Source organism: Schistocerca gregaria, chromosome 6 (assembly GCF_023897955.1).
Source record: "Schistocerca gregaria isolate iqSchGreg1 chromosome 6, iqSchGreg1.2, whole genome shotgun sequence".
NCBI lineage: Eukaryota > Metazoa > Arthropoda > Insecta > Orthoptera > Acrididae > Schistocerca > Schistocerca gregaria.
This window is the reverse complement of record NC_064925.1, coordinates 555137775-555153646: the sequence shown is the minus strand read 5'-3', so window position 1 is coordinate 555153646 and position 15872 is coordinate 555137775. Positions and strand designations below refer to the sequence as shown.

The following is a 15872-nucleotide window of genomic DNA, read 5'->3' as shown; positions in this document are numbered from 1 at the left end:
TGCAAGTATGGTGGGTCTGACACACCGGTGTCAATGTGTTCTTTTTTCCATTTCCAGGAGTGTATTTACCATCAGCGGTAACGTAAACCGGCATAATGTGCACTATTGGGCATGGGAAAATCAACGATGGCTGCGACAAGTGGAATATCAGCGACCTTGGTGGATTAATGTATGGTGCGGCATTATTGGAAGAAGGATAATTGGCCCCCATTTTATCGATGGCAATCTAAATGGTGCAATGTTTGCCGATTTCCTGCGTAATGTTCTATCGATGTTACTACAAGACGTTTCACTGCATGACAGAATGCGATGTACTTCCAACATGATAAATGTCCTGCACATAGCTCGCGTGCGGTTGAAGCGGTATTGAGTAGCATATTTCATGACAGGCCCGCACGTTCACCGGATCCGACGTCCCTGGATTTCTTTCTGTGGGGAAAGTTGAAGGATATTTGCTATCGTGATCCACCGACAACGGCTGACAACATGCGTCAGCGCATTGTTAATGTATGTGCGAACATTTCGGAAGGCGAACTACTCGCTGTTGAGAAGAATGTCGTTACACGTATTGCCCAATGCATTGAGGTTCCTATATAAAAAAAAGAAAGAAAGAAAGGAAAGAAAGAAAAGAAAAACGCAGTTGATTTCCGTCTGACGTATGGTAGCGCCATCCAGCGGGTCAAGCATTGCGTCATCCGGTGTCCCCTTTCAAGCTAGACAGGTTTCGTTCTTTGTAGTTTTTTGTTTGACGCTTATTTCGTGAGATATTTGGCCCGGTCACGATCAATGGACTATCCTGTATATTTCCTATATAAATAATAACGTGATGTTTGAAATTACTAATGCCTTTCACCACTTATATATTCAAGTGTACTGCCAAAACTAGAAGTTGTATTTTAGCAAAGTGGAGACTTGTGGTTTCATTGTTGGGGTCTAGGCCCGGCAAAAACGGAATAATTACTTATGCCCTACATCGCAGCAAGATTCCAATTTACCACATTTCTGCGGTCTAGTGTTGGACTGATACAGGAGAAGTAGTATGTTGTACCACAATATGGCAATACAGCCTATTGTAAAACTGTCTTCTGCAAAATCAACCAGATTTTGGAAAACTGCTTACTGCTGCCAGACACACAAAGTACATCTCTGGAAGTTCCTTCAAGCTGGCAACGACACATGAACTGTAAAAAATGGTAACCTATAGTGTGTACAAATCAAAGACCACTTTGTCTTCTTCCTTACAGAAGCACCGTCAGTGTCGTTTGAACAGGCAGTAGTTTACACAAATATTGCCCTCATATTGCGCATTGAAGTTTTATTACCGCCTGTAATTTTGTATTTGACAGGTGGTACCCCATCCCGAAACATAGGGTCGAAGACTCGTTGCCTTCTGTACAATTATACACACATTTGCTACGTCCATTATAAGAAAATTGAAACGTAACTCAACACTTTCTCCCGTGGCCCAACCCAAATTGAAGATGATGATTCACTGAGCATAACACTCAGAGATTCTTGATTTTCTCTGATTACTGCTCGTCCTGTGTTACATGTCTAAAATCACCATAACTGGAAATTGTTATGGTGAATATGACAACAAAATGCTTTGCATGATTCATTAAAATTATTTTACAGCTTTACATAATGCAAATGAATCATACTCTGCTGTAGGATTGCTCTGAAACTAAATGAAGACTCACTGCATGTTTTATATTCCTAGATATGTACAGATGTTGTTGTTGTTGTTGTTGTTGTTGTCTTCAGTCCTGAGACTGGTTTGATGCAGCTCTCCATGCTACTCTTTCCTGTGCAAGCTTCTTCATCTCCCAGTACCTACTGCAACCTACATCCTTCTGTACCTGCTTAGTATATTCATCTCTTGGTTTCCCTCTACGATTTTTACCCTCCACGCTGCCCTCCAATACTAAATTGGTGATCCCTTGATGCCTTAGAATATGTCCTACCAACAGATCCCTTCTTCTAGTCAAATCTGTACAGATGATCGAATACATAAGGTGCAGTACTTTCCGCTATCTTAGAAAAGGAACTGGTGATTCTCGCACTACAGTGCACTGAAAGCTGCAGTCTCAACTACGTATTAATAGTTACTTGTAAATGTACTTTGTGATAACATAATATATTTGTGGATATGGCAAAGAGCTTTGTAGATAATGACTGTGTGGATGGGAGGTTCATGAGCAAATTGTGCTTCCTACTTATTTTGATGAAAACCACAACAGATACTGAAAGAACGAAAACGAAACAGAGCCAGATTTGTTAGACAGGTCAATTTTCCAAATATTCCTCACCATTCCTTATGCGCTTTTGCCTAAAGTGAGCAAGAGCCTTCTAGGGGTGGTCGTAAAACCTAAACCACAGAAGGCCATCTGCGATTTGACAGCCCTGATGACAGAGTCTGAGTATGGAAAACTTTGGCTACACAGTCTTTCACAGATCCAAGCTAACAGATATTTAAAGATGCTTAATCGGAACTGCATGATGGATGTGATGTAAGAGTCCTACAATATTCGGCAAAGATTTCCGTGGGCATAATCTGTTGTGGTGCCAGGTGTTAATATGTTGTAAGAGGTTTGTCGTCATCTCGGTCATACTTTGGACAACCCTGCTTTGAATCCAGTCAGTGTCAGTTTGGAGCTTAAACCAGTGGAAGATTAAGAACGCTACAAGAAATCAAAAACAACCTCTTGCCTTTCCTATCACATAAGACTGTGCACATCATTTTGTTTACAAAAGATTGTATCTTGAACTTCTTGATAGTTGCAGATTTCTCCAGTCGCAATACAGTTGGCTGTCATTTGGATTCCAGGCAATTGAGTTGACACCATACCTCTGCTTGATGGAATATGGTATTCAGGAAATCGTCACCTTCCATCTTGCATTGGCCCAGCTGTTGCAGACAAAGCAGCAATCCAGTGTTTACTTGGTTCTGTGCAAACAACCACGCGTTGAATGTCACAAACACTTTTCGATAATCAATATTGTGAAACTCCTTGTCAAAGAGTACTTCGTAACACGAAAGCGCGGAAGGCTTTCGGCACTTCCCACCAGTTATTTCGTAGCTGGCAACGTCGCCGGAGCAGTTGGTTGGCCATAACTCGGCATCCTTGCAGATATGCTAGTCATGGTAGTATCGAGCCAGCACTGCGTGTTGTTCGTTATGTGACGATACCATCCGTAGCAGTCACACAAACTGCCGCCGTACCCCTGTTTAAGACTGCCCACCCAGCCACTGGCAACATGTTGTGCTGATCTCTCCAGCTTCCGTTGGACAGCCGTCGTTCATCGTCAGTGTGCCACCTGTACGATGAGGTCCGGTGTTCGGTGACGCCGTGCCGGCCCATCGTGTTGGCGGATTCCCAGTGTAAGGCGATTCGCGAAACACTGGCCTCTGGCCGCTCCGCCACCGCCATCCACTAGGTGTCAGCTGGGTCCTGTATTTAGTAGTCTGTATCAGCCACAGCCTGTCCCGGTGTCATCTCTCAGTCCGGAATGCCCAGTGCAGCTTAGCTTCGCGTGAGCCAGACGTCCACATCTGACCGTGCTCGCTGGACATAGACGCCTATCCGTCTCAGATCCACAACGGCGTCCTGACAACAAGAGAAACTCCTTCTCAGTACGTCTGGTATCAGTCGTACAACGACACGACTCTTACGAAGGCATCGCAGCCGACATTAAGCTGTGCACATAATTCCCTTTGTTGTAATTCTTCGATTACGTGAAATGAATTTTTAGTTCCAACAGTGATTCGAACTTGTCGCCCATTGGAAATATGGAGTGATGCTCGACTCGAGCTTCATATTTCAGTTGCAGCTTGCCCCCCTTAGAGGGCGCTGCAGAAGGCGCGGGAAACCTGTCACGTGACAACATTCTGCAGCAAAAAACAAAAACTAACTCCGCGCGAACAAGCCATGAAGACCCAATGGGCCTGACCGGCCGCCATGTCATCCTTTGCCCACAGGATGCGGATTGGCAGAGGCATGTGGTCAGCACACCACTGTCCCGGGTGTATGTCAGTTTACGAGACTGCAGCCACTACTTCTCAATCAATTATCTCCCCACTTTTTCTCAGAAGAACTGAGTGCACCCCGCTTGCTAACAGCGCTCGGCACAGTGAATGGTCACCCATCCAAGTGACAGCCCAGCTCTTCGGGAGCTTAAATTAGGAGATCCGCCGGGAACCGATGTTGCCATATTGGCAAGGCCTTTGGCCCATTCTGAAGCGGGACTTCCTGTAACTATTGCAGCTCGAGACTCGCTAGTTGGTCTCGCTAGTTCACTGACAGGTGAAGAAAGGGCCATTGATCTAGACGTCTAAGGCACCCATCCCGTCACTCGTTGACCAGTTATGTGCAACAGTAGAAAAAGACAATTTTAAAATTTTGGCGTGAGGATAATCGTACAGACATACCGTCGTTTGATCACTGCACAGACTACCGCATGGAGCACATAATACTAAGCGTCACTGTTGCAGAGAAACAAATAAAAATGCAGTCGCCAGAACTGACTCAGTTTACTAAAAGAATCAAAAGAACTTAGATGAAATGAAAAGCAAGGAGAGTAACATTAAGAATGAAATGGGAATTCCACTGCAAATGAGTCGAGACAGCGGAATAGGTGGAAAAATTACACTTAAGGCCGCTACTATGGGGGAGACTTGTTTGATGACGTGATAGAAGAAGAAACAGAAGTCGACAGAGACGAGATAGGTTATCCAGTATCAGAAACAGAATTTATAGTAGCTTAGGAAGACTTAAGATCAAATAAGTCAGAAGGAATAGGTAACATTCCTTTGGAATTTCTAAAACCATGGCGGAAGGGGTAACAGAACGACTGTAGTCGTTGGTGAGTAGAATGTATGAGACTGGCGATATTCTATCAGACTTTCGGGGGAACATCATTCACACAATTCCGAATATTGCAAGGGCCGACAAGTACGAGAATTGTCGCACTATGAGCTTAACCGCTTATGCATGCAAACTGCTGACATGAAAATATACAGAAGTATGGAAAAGAAAGTTTTAGTTTGTGTTAAAAGACGATTAGTTGGGTTTTAGAAAAGTATCGCATAACAGAGACAGTTGTGAGATTGCCGTTGATAATGGAACACAAAAGGAAAATGGAGATACGTTTATTGGATTTGTCGATCTGGAAAAAGCGTTAGACAATGTAGAATGCTGCAATGTGTTCGAAATTGTGACGAAACATTGCGGTCAGCTGTAGGTAAAGACGTGTAATACATAATAATGAACAATAAAACTGCAAGACCCAGAACGAAGTGCTCGTATTAAAATGGGTGTCTGGCAGGAATGTTCCTTTCGCTCTTCTGTTTAGAGTATACAGCCATATATAAGTGAGGGAAATAGAAAAAAGATTCAAGATTGCGATTAAAATACAGGTTAAAAAGACAAGATTCACTGATGAGGTTTCTATCCTCAGTGAAAGTGCAGAAGAGTTACAGGATGTGTTAAATGGAACGAACAGTCTAATGAAAAAAGCACATGGATGGATATTAAATCGAAGGAAGACGTAAATATCGAAAAGTAGCAGAATTGAGAACATCGAATGATTTGAAATCAGAATTGGGGTATCACGAAGTAGACGAAATAGAGAAATTCTGCTACCTAGGTAGGGAATTCATCTATGATGGATGGACCAAGGAGATTGGCACTGGCAAAGATGGCATTCGTGATCAAGAGAAGTCTGCTAGTATCAAACGCATATCTCAATTTAACGAAGAAATTTTTGGGAATCTACGTTTGGAACAGAGCACCGTGTGTCAGTGAGACACGGAGTTTGGAAGAACCAGAACAGAAGAAAATAAAGATTTTGATATGTGGTGCGACAGTAGAATGTTGAAAATTAGGTGGACTGATAAGATAAGGAATGAGCAGGTTCTTCGCAGAATTGGCGAGAAAAGGAACGTACAGATGATGCATCTGTTAAGACATGGGGAATAATTTCCATGGTATAAGAGGGAGCTGTATTGGGTACAAACTATATGGTTTTACGAAGTGTACTCTACAGCATCCGTCCCTTACTTAGCATTAAATCGCCCAGCCTAAAGCCCAGGCGACTGGCTTAAAAACCCAGATGACTTCGGTATATAAGAGGGGCAGAAAACGAACCCAAATAATTGCAGTCCAAAATAATTAATACAGATTTTTTGCAGAATTCTAAGACATTTTCTTAGTTCGAATTTATTCAATTTTCTTCAGGGGGGGGGGGGGGGGGGAACCTATGCACAAAAATCAGCACTTAGAAACCATCGTTAGTGGCAAATTGAACTTTCCGTTCTCTCGCACAACGAACAGTGGCTGAAGAGCTAGACAATTTCCATATTCCTAGATTTCCGGAAAGCGTTTGTCACTGCCTCACTGCAGACTGTTAACGAATGTTGGAGGATAGGAAGTGGATTCCCAGGTATGTCAGTGGCTCAAAGATTCATTAACCAATAAAACCCAGTACTTAGTCCTGGGCGACTAGTGTTCCTCATACACATGGGCGTCGATAGGAGTTCTCGCGGGGAAGTGTGATAGAGGAGTGGTAGACGAGAATGCTTATTCTCCGTATAAATAAATGATCTTGCGCACGGGTGAGCAGTAGTCAGTGGCTGTCTGCTGATGATGCTGTGGTGTACCGGAAGGTGTCGTCGTTGACTGACTGTAAGAGGGAGCAAGATGACTTAGAATTTGTAGTTGGCAATGAGTGGCTGCTTGGTCAAAATGTAGAAAAGTGCATGTTACTGAAGATTAGTAGGAAATAAATCTTCCAATGTTCAAATACACCGTTAGCAGTGTGACACTTGACACAGTCACATTACAACACGCATTTAAATGGCTCGAGAATTTTGAGGATTGTTGTAGGGAGGGTGAATGGTAGGTTCGGTTCATTGAGAGAAATTGAGAAAAGTATAGTTCAACTGTAAAGCAGGCTTCTAAGTACAAGGGTGAGGAACGTGCGACCACGAAATGGAAACCACAGTGAAAATCAAAACTGTTTTCTTTGAACATTTAGCTACGCCATCCAGGTACTTCCTTACATTGTCGCCACTCCGACTTAGTCATTTGTCGGAGCGTAATACCAAATTTGCAAAACCGTCGTAATACAAGGCAGCAGCCTGTGCTTTCCGATAATTCTCTATGCTGGTCTATAGCGCGTAGCCTGCACCCAAGGGTTGTCGTAGTATCCAGCATTTCATGTGAACCGAGGTGATACTAAGGACTAGCGAATTAGGCCTGTGTTTTCCCATCGAAAAGGCTGCAGGAGCGTCTTCACTGCCCCTGCAGAGTGCGGCTGAGAATTTCCATGAAGAAGGAAGCGCGTGGCAGTTGTGTTAAGTGGGCTGCGTTCGCTAAGGCGAAGCCTTTCAGCGGGCCCTCCTACTTGGCGGGAGACACTGTTGTTCTAGGCACCTTTGCTCGCTCACAGTGCGCTCACAACTGAAAAGAGCGTCTTCATGGGATCAAAGGGCATACTAGAGACACTACACAACACATCTGTGCAAAGCCTCGTCGGATTTTCACAGTGTTTTCCATTTCGCGACTGATCATTCCTCACATTCCGAATAGCCAACGTAATTTCTGGGCAGAATGCTAGATTCGTTATTGTTAGGTTCCACCAACAAGCCAGTATTACGGAGGTGCTTCGGGATCTCAAATGGGAATCCCTGTCGACAATATGACGTCGTTTTTGAGGAACACTGTTGCAAAAATTTATAGAAGAGTCATTTGAAGCTGACTGTAGAACGATCCTATTGCCGTGAGCATACATTTTGAGTAAGGTCCACAAAGATAAGAGAAATTAGGTGTCATACGGAACCATACAGAGTCGTTCTTTATCCATTCTACTTGTGAGTGGAATAGGAAAAAAGATGGCCATTAGTGGTACACGATAGCCCCTCCCCCTACAGGTTCACTATGCTATGCACTGTGCAGTGGCTTGCGGAGTACGTATGCACTCGTATATGCAGATGTGGGTGTAGCAAAATTTTACCTCGCCTGTATTATTTTCTTCATTCGGACTGCCTCCTGTATCGTTTGTAGACGCTTACGACGACTTTGCTGCGCTCTTCACTTGTTTGGTGAACCGCTGTACTTGTGAACCCGGTCGTCGTCGACCTCAGAAACCCACACTTTCTTTCACCGGTCTTTGCAATACGCGTCATAAACTGTGTTCCACCGACGCAGAGTAGGACAGAGAACTGGTCGAGGAGCTGTTCATTATGTGAAACATACACGCACTTCTTGTCATACACGAACTTTCCACCACCACTGACGAACAATTCCCATAAACTCACGTTAGTGACCTGTTCTGAGTAGTCTACTTATCCTTAAGTACGAATCAAGGATTTCCAATGGCGCAGTTTGCTCAGCACTGAGTATTTTAATGACCTCTCTGTTTAATAAACACGTCAACGTCAGTCGCCATTTTGTAAAGTTCCTGCGCTGCTGTTACGTCTCAGAACACCGAAATTAGCAGGACATTAGCGTGAAGATAAACAATTCGCGCTAAGCAACATATTCTCGGTCGAACTACTGATTTGAACACAAAAAATGAGTATGTAATTTTTGAGAACACTCCTCGTGCAGAATATCAGGGGCCTCAATAAAATAATTTAAAGTAGAATTGAAAACTATCTAATGCATCTTTTTTTAGAAAAAATGGATTAAAAACAGCCTTGTCTGCAACCGGTTTCGATCAAAATTTGAGCATCTTCAGACCAAATTATATTGAAATATAAGTACAAAATGGATTTTGAGAGAAATCTAATAATAATAACAAATTATAAAACACATAAAACATAACCAAAGGTAAAATGAAGAAATAATCTCCATGATGCTTCCATGGTGTTTCAAGTCAGTTTCATCCATGCAACTAGTATTATCAAGTTTCTCATACCACTTACGTGTTACACAACTACAAACATTTATATCAGGTTGGGTTTTATATATCTGACAGCTTATGTTCCTATTTTTATGGCAGACATTTTGGATCTGTGGCTTTTGATAACACTTCTTTGTTGCAGTGTTTCTTTCGAGTAGCATACATTATATTCACTTATTTAAATTTGTAACTTTGTCACATTCACCTATGGTATCTGAAGTGCATTTCTGCTAACCTGTACGCCGGCAGACCTTAACCCTTCTAATACCGAGTATTTTTTGTTACACTAAGTACCACTGGTGTCTTCAGTGACCCCAAAGGAATTTATTTTGCATTAAGGATAGTTTTAATAATGGTAGAATAAAATCACAGTTCTTATTTTTCCACAATCTAAAACATGTGTCTTCAGTGACCCCAAAGGAATTTATTTTGTATTAAGGATAGTTTTAATAATGGTAGAATAAAATCACAGTCCTTATTTTTCCACAATCTAAAACATGATGTCAGTGATATTACATTAAATTAAAATGCATATTTTTTAAATTACCTATTTCTGTAAAATTTACAAACATGAAAAAGCCTACATTTTAACTTAAATTCCGAATTGACATTTATGACCCATTACACTTACAGCAATAAATTGCAAAGTGGTTTTTCCACACCGAACATCCACATTTTGAACATTTATCGGTGAATTTTCTATCCTCAGACCTTTTAGAAAACGGACACCTTCCTTTGTTTTGTGTGTGTACTGTTGATGGAAGTAATGGGGAAATAATTTTATCTGGCTTTCTTCTGACGAGCTGCTTTCCTAATTGTAAACTTGGAGATTGAGAACCTAAGACGTTCCACTATCACATACAGCCCATACTTTCAACCAATATTTTCATGGTTTTGAAGGAATATATTGCCGAAATGGATTTCTACCAGGAAATGCCACAAGTCAGGAATATGTGTTACGTCATGTCCAGGCGCTGCGCTGTCCAAATCTGCTTTCGAACTTCCGTCTGAATGAGGAATATTCTCTTCTAAGACGACAATTTCTCCGACGCTGCATGAGACATCAGAAACTATATCGCTGATATCACTATTTGATTTACAGGATAGAGGATTATCTTGCAGTAATATTTCAAGCACTTCGTCTTCGGATAGGTGACGAGACATATTCCACTAAATGCAACATACACAGTAATAGTCTCCACTTCTATGGAACGCATAACTGTCGGCTTATAAAGCATCGGCAACAATCACACGTTACAACAATATATATATTGGGTAATAATACAGCAAGAGAGCATTGGGGTCGCATTTGACCCCGATGGTATTCAGTGGTTCTTTCTTGATTTTCTGCAACACTAAATATTTTCAAGAAGTTATATAATTATATTATGAACCCATTACTTAATTCATGAAAAGTCAGAATTTTTCATAATTTTTAGGACTAGGAAGAAAAGTATATTTTACAGAAAATTACGCCCCTTCGGTCATTACAGGCCCCACAGTATTAGAAGGGTTAAGAGCTAGTCGTTGTCACAGCTCTGAATTCGACATCCACTCAAACTGCGGAGAGACGCCTGTACGCCGAAACAATAGAACCATCGACATCACTCAAGTTATATTTTTGCTGTCAGCAACGTCTACTAGCAGTCTGCAATATCTGATATGCACCTCTATACGTCTGCCTGCACTCCAGTATAACTCCATTCGTTGTCGGAGCTCTCACAACGCCTTCCACTGGATGGTGAATCTACGTAGGTAGTTCCACGCCGTCTATGTGGGAACGATAGGGGTGAGTCAAGCTCTGTCTTCGCTGAAATATGACCACACGTTTTCTGCAAATCCTCACAGACGGCTATCTATATTCTCATACCCATTTATCACTGGGTGTCTCTCTTCTATATACTTTAATCACATTTTGACGAAATTCTTGCTATGGCGTCTATTACATTTTTTGTATGCATACGTGTAGCTATTATTAACGTTTGCATAACTATTATATTGTTGTGGTCTTCAGTCCAGAGATTGGTTTGATGCAGCTCTCCATGCTACTCTAGCCTGTGCAAGCCTCTACATCTCCCAGTACCTTCTGCGACCTACATTCTTCTGAATCGGCTTAGTGTATTCATTTCTTAGCCTCCCTGTAGGATTTTTACGCTGCACGTTAGCCTCTAGTAACAATTTGGTACCTCAGAACATGTCCTACCAACCGATCCCTTTTTCTAGTCAAGTTGTGGCACAAACGTTTCTTCTCCCCAATTCTAATCAATACCTCTTCATTAGTTATGTGATCTACCCATCTAATCTTCAGCATTCTTCTGTTGCACCACATTTCAAAAGCTTCTATTCTGTTTTTGTCCACACTATTTATCGTCCATTTTTCACTTCCATACATGGTTACACTCGATACAAATACTTTCAGAAACGAAAACTTCCTGGCAGTTTAAAACCATGTGCCGGACCGAGACTCCAACTCAGGACCTTTGCCTTTCGCGGGCAAGTGTTGTATCAACTGAGCTACCCAAGCACGACTCACGCTCCGTTCTCACAGCTTCACTTCTGCCAGTACCTCATCTCCTACCTTCCAAGCTTTACAGAAGCTCTTCTGAGAACCTTGCAGAACTAGCAATTCTGAAAGAAGCCATATTGCGGAGACTTGGCTTAGCCAGAGCCTGGGGGATGCTTCTAGATAATTTCAGAAACGATTTCATACTCTATGGTAACAAATTTCTCTTCTTCAGAATCGCTTTTCTTGCCTCTGCCTGTCTACGTTTTATATCCTCTCTACTTCGATCATCATCAGTTATTTTGTTCCCAATATAGCAAAACTCCCTCACTACTTTAAGTGTCTCATTTCCTAATTTGGTTCCCTCAGCATCGCCCGACGTAATTCGATTATATCAAATTATCCTCGTTTTGCTTTTGTTGATGTTCATCTTGTATCCTCCTTTCAGGACACTGTCCACTCCATTCAAGTGCTCTTCAAGGTCCTTTGCTATTTCTGACACAATTACAATGTCATTGGCGGACGCTAAAGTTGTTATTTATTTCTTCTCCATGGATTTTAATAATTTTTCTTTTGTTCACTTTACTCCTTGCTCAATATACCGATTGAGTAACATTGGGGATAGGCTACGAACCGGTCTCACTCCCTTCCCAACCACTGCTTCCCTTTCATGTCCCTCGACTCTTATAACTGCCCTCTAGTTTCTGTACAAATTGTAAATAGCCTTCCGTTTCCTGTATTTTACCCCTTCCACCTTCAGAATTCGAAAGAGAGTATTCCAGTTAACATTGTCAAAAGCTTTCTCTAAGACTACAAATGCCAGAAACGTAGATTTGCCTTTCCTCAATCTATCTTCTAATATAAGTTCTCTGGTCAGTGTTACCTCACGTGTTGCAATATCTTTACGGAATCCAAACCGGTCTTCCTCGATGTCGGCTTCTACCAGTGTTTCATTCATCTGTAAAGACGTATACTTCTTAAGCTGAAAAGTATTCTACAACTAAACAAAAGGAAACTTATCTAACTTAATTTTTTCGAGACGGAAACACTAAGTGGCTAGCCCCTTACTATTATTACTGGTAAAAGATCTCAGCCAGATAAAAAAATGCTTCATTGGGGTGCCCTCGTCACAGAAATGCGACTATCTTATCAGTGAAAATGCTTTCTGAAATTAAAGGAATGTACAAGTTTTCTCTTACTGACGAAAAGAAATACATGCTTGAGTTCATTATTATTTTTTTTCAGTATGCCGCAACAATAAGCTAATGGGAACTTCTGAACAACAGGAAGGAGTGTGGAGTGTCTCTGAGAGGTATGAAATATAACGAGAAGAGTCAATGGCGCCATCTAGGTATTGGCCATCTTTTATAGTGGAGACAGGCTCAAAAATATTTTCGGAATAACTCGTCTGTAAAGAATTGGCGTTAGTATTTTGCAGCCGTTACTTATTAAACTTATAATTCGGTTATTTTCACATCTCTCAACACATGATTTCTTTGGGATTGGCTGAGCGTATTTCACCTGTCTCATACATCTTGCTCACCAGATGGTAGAGTTTAGACATGGCTGGCCATCCCAAGGCTGTCAGTAGTTCTACTGGAATGATGTCTACTCCCAGGGCCTTGTATCGATTCAGGTCTTTCAATGCTCTGACACACACACACACACACACACACACACACACACACACACACACACACACACACACACACACACACACGTATATATAGACACTGCGAGAGGGCTGTACAAGCAATGATCACACGCAAGGCACAGCGGACACACCAGGAACCGCGGTGTTGGCCGTCGAATGGCGCTAGCTGCGCAGCATTTGTGCATCGCCGCCGTCAGTGTCAGCCAGTTTGCCGTGGCATACGGAGCTCCATCGCAGTCCATAACACTGGCAGCATGCCGCGACAGCGTGGACGTGAACCGTATGTGCAGTTGACGGACTTTGAGCGAGGGCGTATAGTGGGCATGCAGGAGGCCGGGTGGACGTACCGCCGAATTGCTCAACACGTGGGGCGTGAAGTCTCCACAGTACATCGATGTTGTCGCCAGTGGTCGGCGGAAGGTGCACGTGCCCGTCGACCTGGGACCGGACCGCAGCGAAGCACGGATGCACGCCAAGACCGTAGGATCCTACGCAGTTCCCTTGGGGACCGCACCGCCACTTCCCAGCAAATTAGGGACACTGTTGCTCCTGGGGTATCGGCGAGGACCATTCGCAACCGTCTCCATGAAGCTGGGCTACGGTCCCGCACACCGTTAGGCCGTCTTCCGCTCACGCCCCAACATCGTGCAGCCCGCCTCCAGTGGTGTCGCGACAGGCGTGAATGGAGGGACGAATGCACACGTGTCGTCTTCAGCGATGAGAGTCGCTTCTGCCTTGGTGCCAATGATGGTCGTATGCGTGTTTGGCGCCGTGCAGGTGAGCGCCACAATCAAGACTGCATGCGACCGAGGCACACAGGGAAAACACCCGGCTTCATGGTGTGGGGAGCGATCTCCTACACTGGCCATGCACCTCTGGTGATCGTCGAGGGGACACTGAATAGTGCACGGTACATCCAAACCGTCATCGAACCCATCGTTCTACCATTCCTAGACCGTCAAGGGAACTTGCTGTTCCAACAGGACAAGGCACGTCCGCATGTATCCCGTGCCACCCAACGTGCTCTAGAAGGTGTAAGTCAACTACCCTGGCCAGCAAGATCTCCGGATCTGTCCCCCATTGAGCATGTTTGGGACTGGATGAAGCGTCGTCTCACGCGGTCTGCACGTCCAGCACGAACGCTGGTCCAACTGAGGCGCCAGGTGGAAATGGCATGGCAAGCCGTTCCACAGGACTACATCCAGCATCTCTACGATCGTCTCCACGGGAGAATAGCAGCCTGCATTGCTGCGAAAGGTGGATATACACTATACTAGTGCCGACATTGTGCATGCTCTGTTGCCTGTGTCTATGTGCCTGTGGTTCTGTCAGTGTGATCAAGTGATGTATCTGACCCCAGGAATGTGTCAATAAGTTTCGCCTTCCTGGGACAATGACTTCATGGTGTTCTTATTTCAATTTCCAGGAGTATATATATATATATATATATATATATATATATATATATATATATATATATGTGTGTGTGTGTGTGTGTGTGTGTGTGAACAGTTTTACTTCTTGCGTACCTGATTGGTTGTTACTGACAGAATGTGATAGACGGTCGTTATTTAAGGAACAACCCTATTACTGTCTTAAGCAGTTGCCGTCCGTGGCTCCACGATACCTGCTCCACTCACCGCCTCCGCCTGGCATCATAGGTATTACGTAAGTATTTTATATTTTACTGTCATTAACAGATTACCCTCCAAATCCATTCTGTACATATATTTAGTGTAGTCTGATCGGGAGATTACCGGTCACCATTGGCAGTAAATATTTTTAATTTAATTTTACAAATGAAGATGCACATGTTTCTGGATGGTCCTCGCAGGGCGGCAGCCGCGGCGCGGGCCTCACCTTGTACTTGCCCAGGTTGTCGACGACGCAGGAGAGGACGGCCTCGCGGCCCACCGGCGCCGTCAGGTTGCCGATGGGCGCCGCGAACTCCGGCTCCGGCGACGACAGCCGCGGCGGCGCCCACGAGTCCGGCGCTACAACAAGTGGGAAGGGCGCGTCACTGAACGAGCCGGGGCTGCGCTAGCTCAGGTACTGAGGTGCTCGTCAGGAGCAGCTAGCAGTCGGCTGCGCCAACAACTGCCCGACTTTCTTCTACGACACAAACAAGTCGAAACTTTAACCAGCACTTAAACGCGAGAACAGCCGTAAGTGCACCCGAATGCCCTCTTTTGTCAGACATGTCAACACATAAATGTGGAATCGTGCCACCAGGACATAGCAGCTACAAATACTTCAAATATCTTCAATATTTTTCAATGGTCTTGATAGCATAAAATGTTTGAAAAAATGGTAACCGATTTTAGTCGATTATCATCATATTGACAACAATCTCTAGAATAGAGATAATGTTACAGCTTAGAGGTACACAGAAACAATGTAAGTTAAAGACTAGGAGTCACAAAGTAAAACAAAATTAATGAAAGGAAGTATGGCCTCAGGTGATGAGTGAGGGTGATGGGTGGGGCACGAACCATATGTGCAACAGCTTGAACGTACATACGCTGTGTGTTAAATAGAATCTACGCCAAACACCTCGTGAATGGCCTAGGCAGGAAACAATGAGGCGAAACGTAAGGTAAAACCGTGTCAAAAGTATCAGAATAATAAATTAAGTATTAAAAGTATTAAAAATGGAAATAATACACTAAATTTCATGACCAGTGACTACCGTGAGCAGTGTTAATGAAAACTCACACAACACTGGTGTAATATTTTACAGTATTTGTTACTTATTTTACAAACATATTTTCTGCTAGAATGAAATTTTCACTCTACAGCGGAGTGTGCGCT

At 43.3% G+C, this 15872-nt stretch overlaps 1 protein-coding gene across 1 annotated transcript in view; it reads right to left on the bottom strand.

Annotated features, from left to right (window-relative positions):
• The window catches only part of LOC126278188 (lachesin-like), a 656873-nt gene that overhangs the window by 344203 nt on the left and 296798 nt on the right, over window positions 1-15872 (bottom strand). Inside the window, exon 2 of the mRNA XM_049978103.1 lies at window positions 14922-15055. Coding sequence (XP_049834060.1) covers window positions 14922-15055 — 134 coding nt within the window. The remainder of the gene's footprint in view (window positions 1-14921; window positions 15056-15872) is intronic.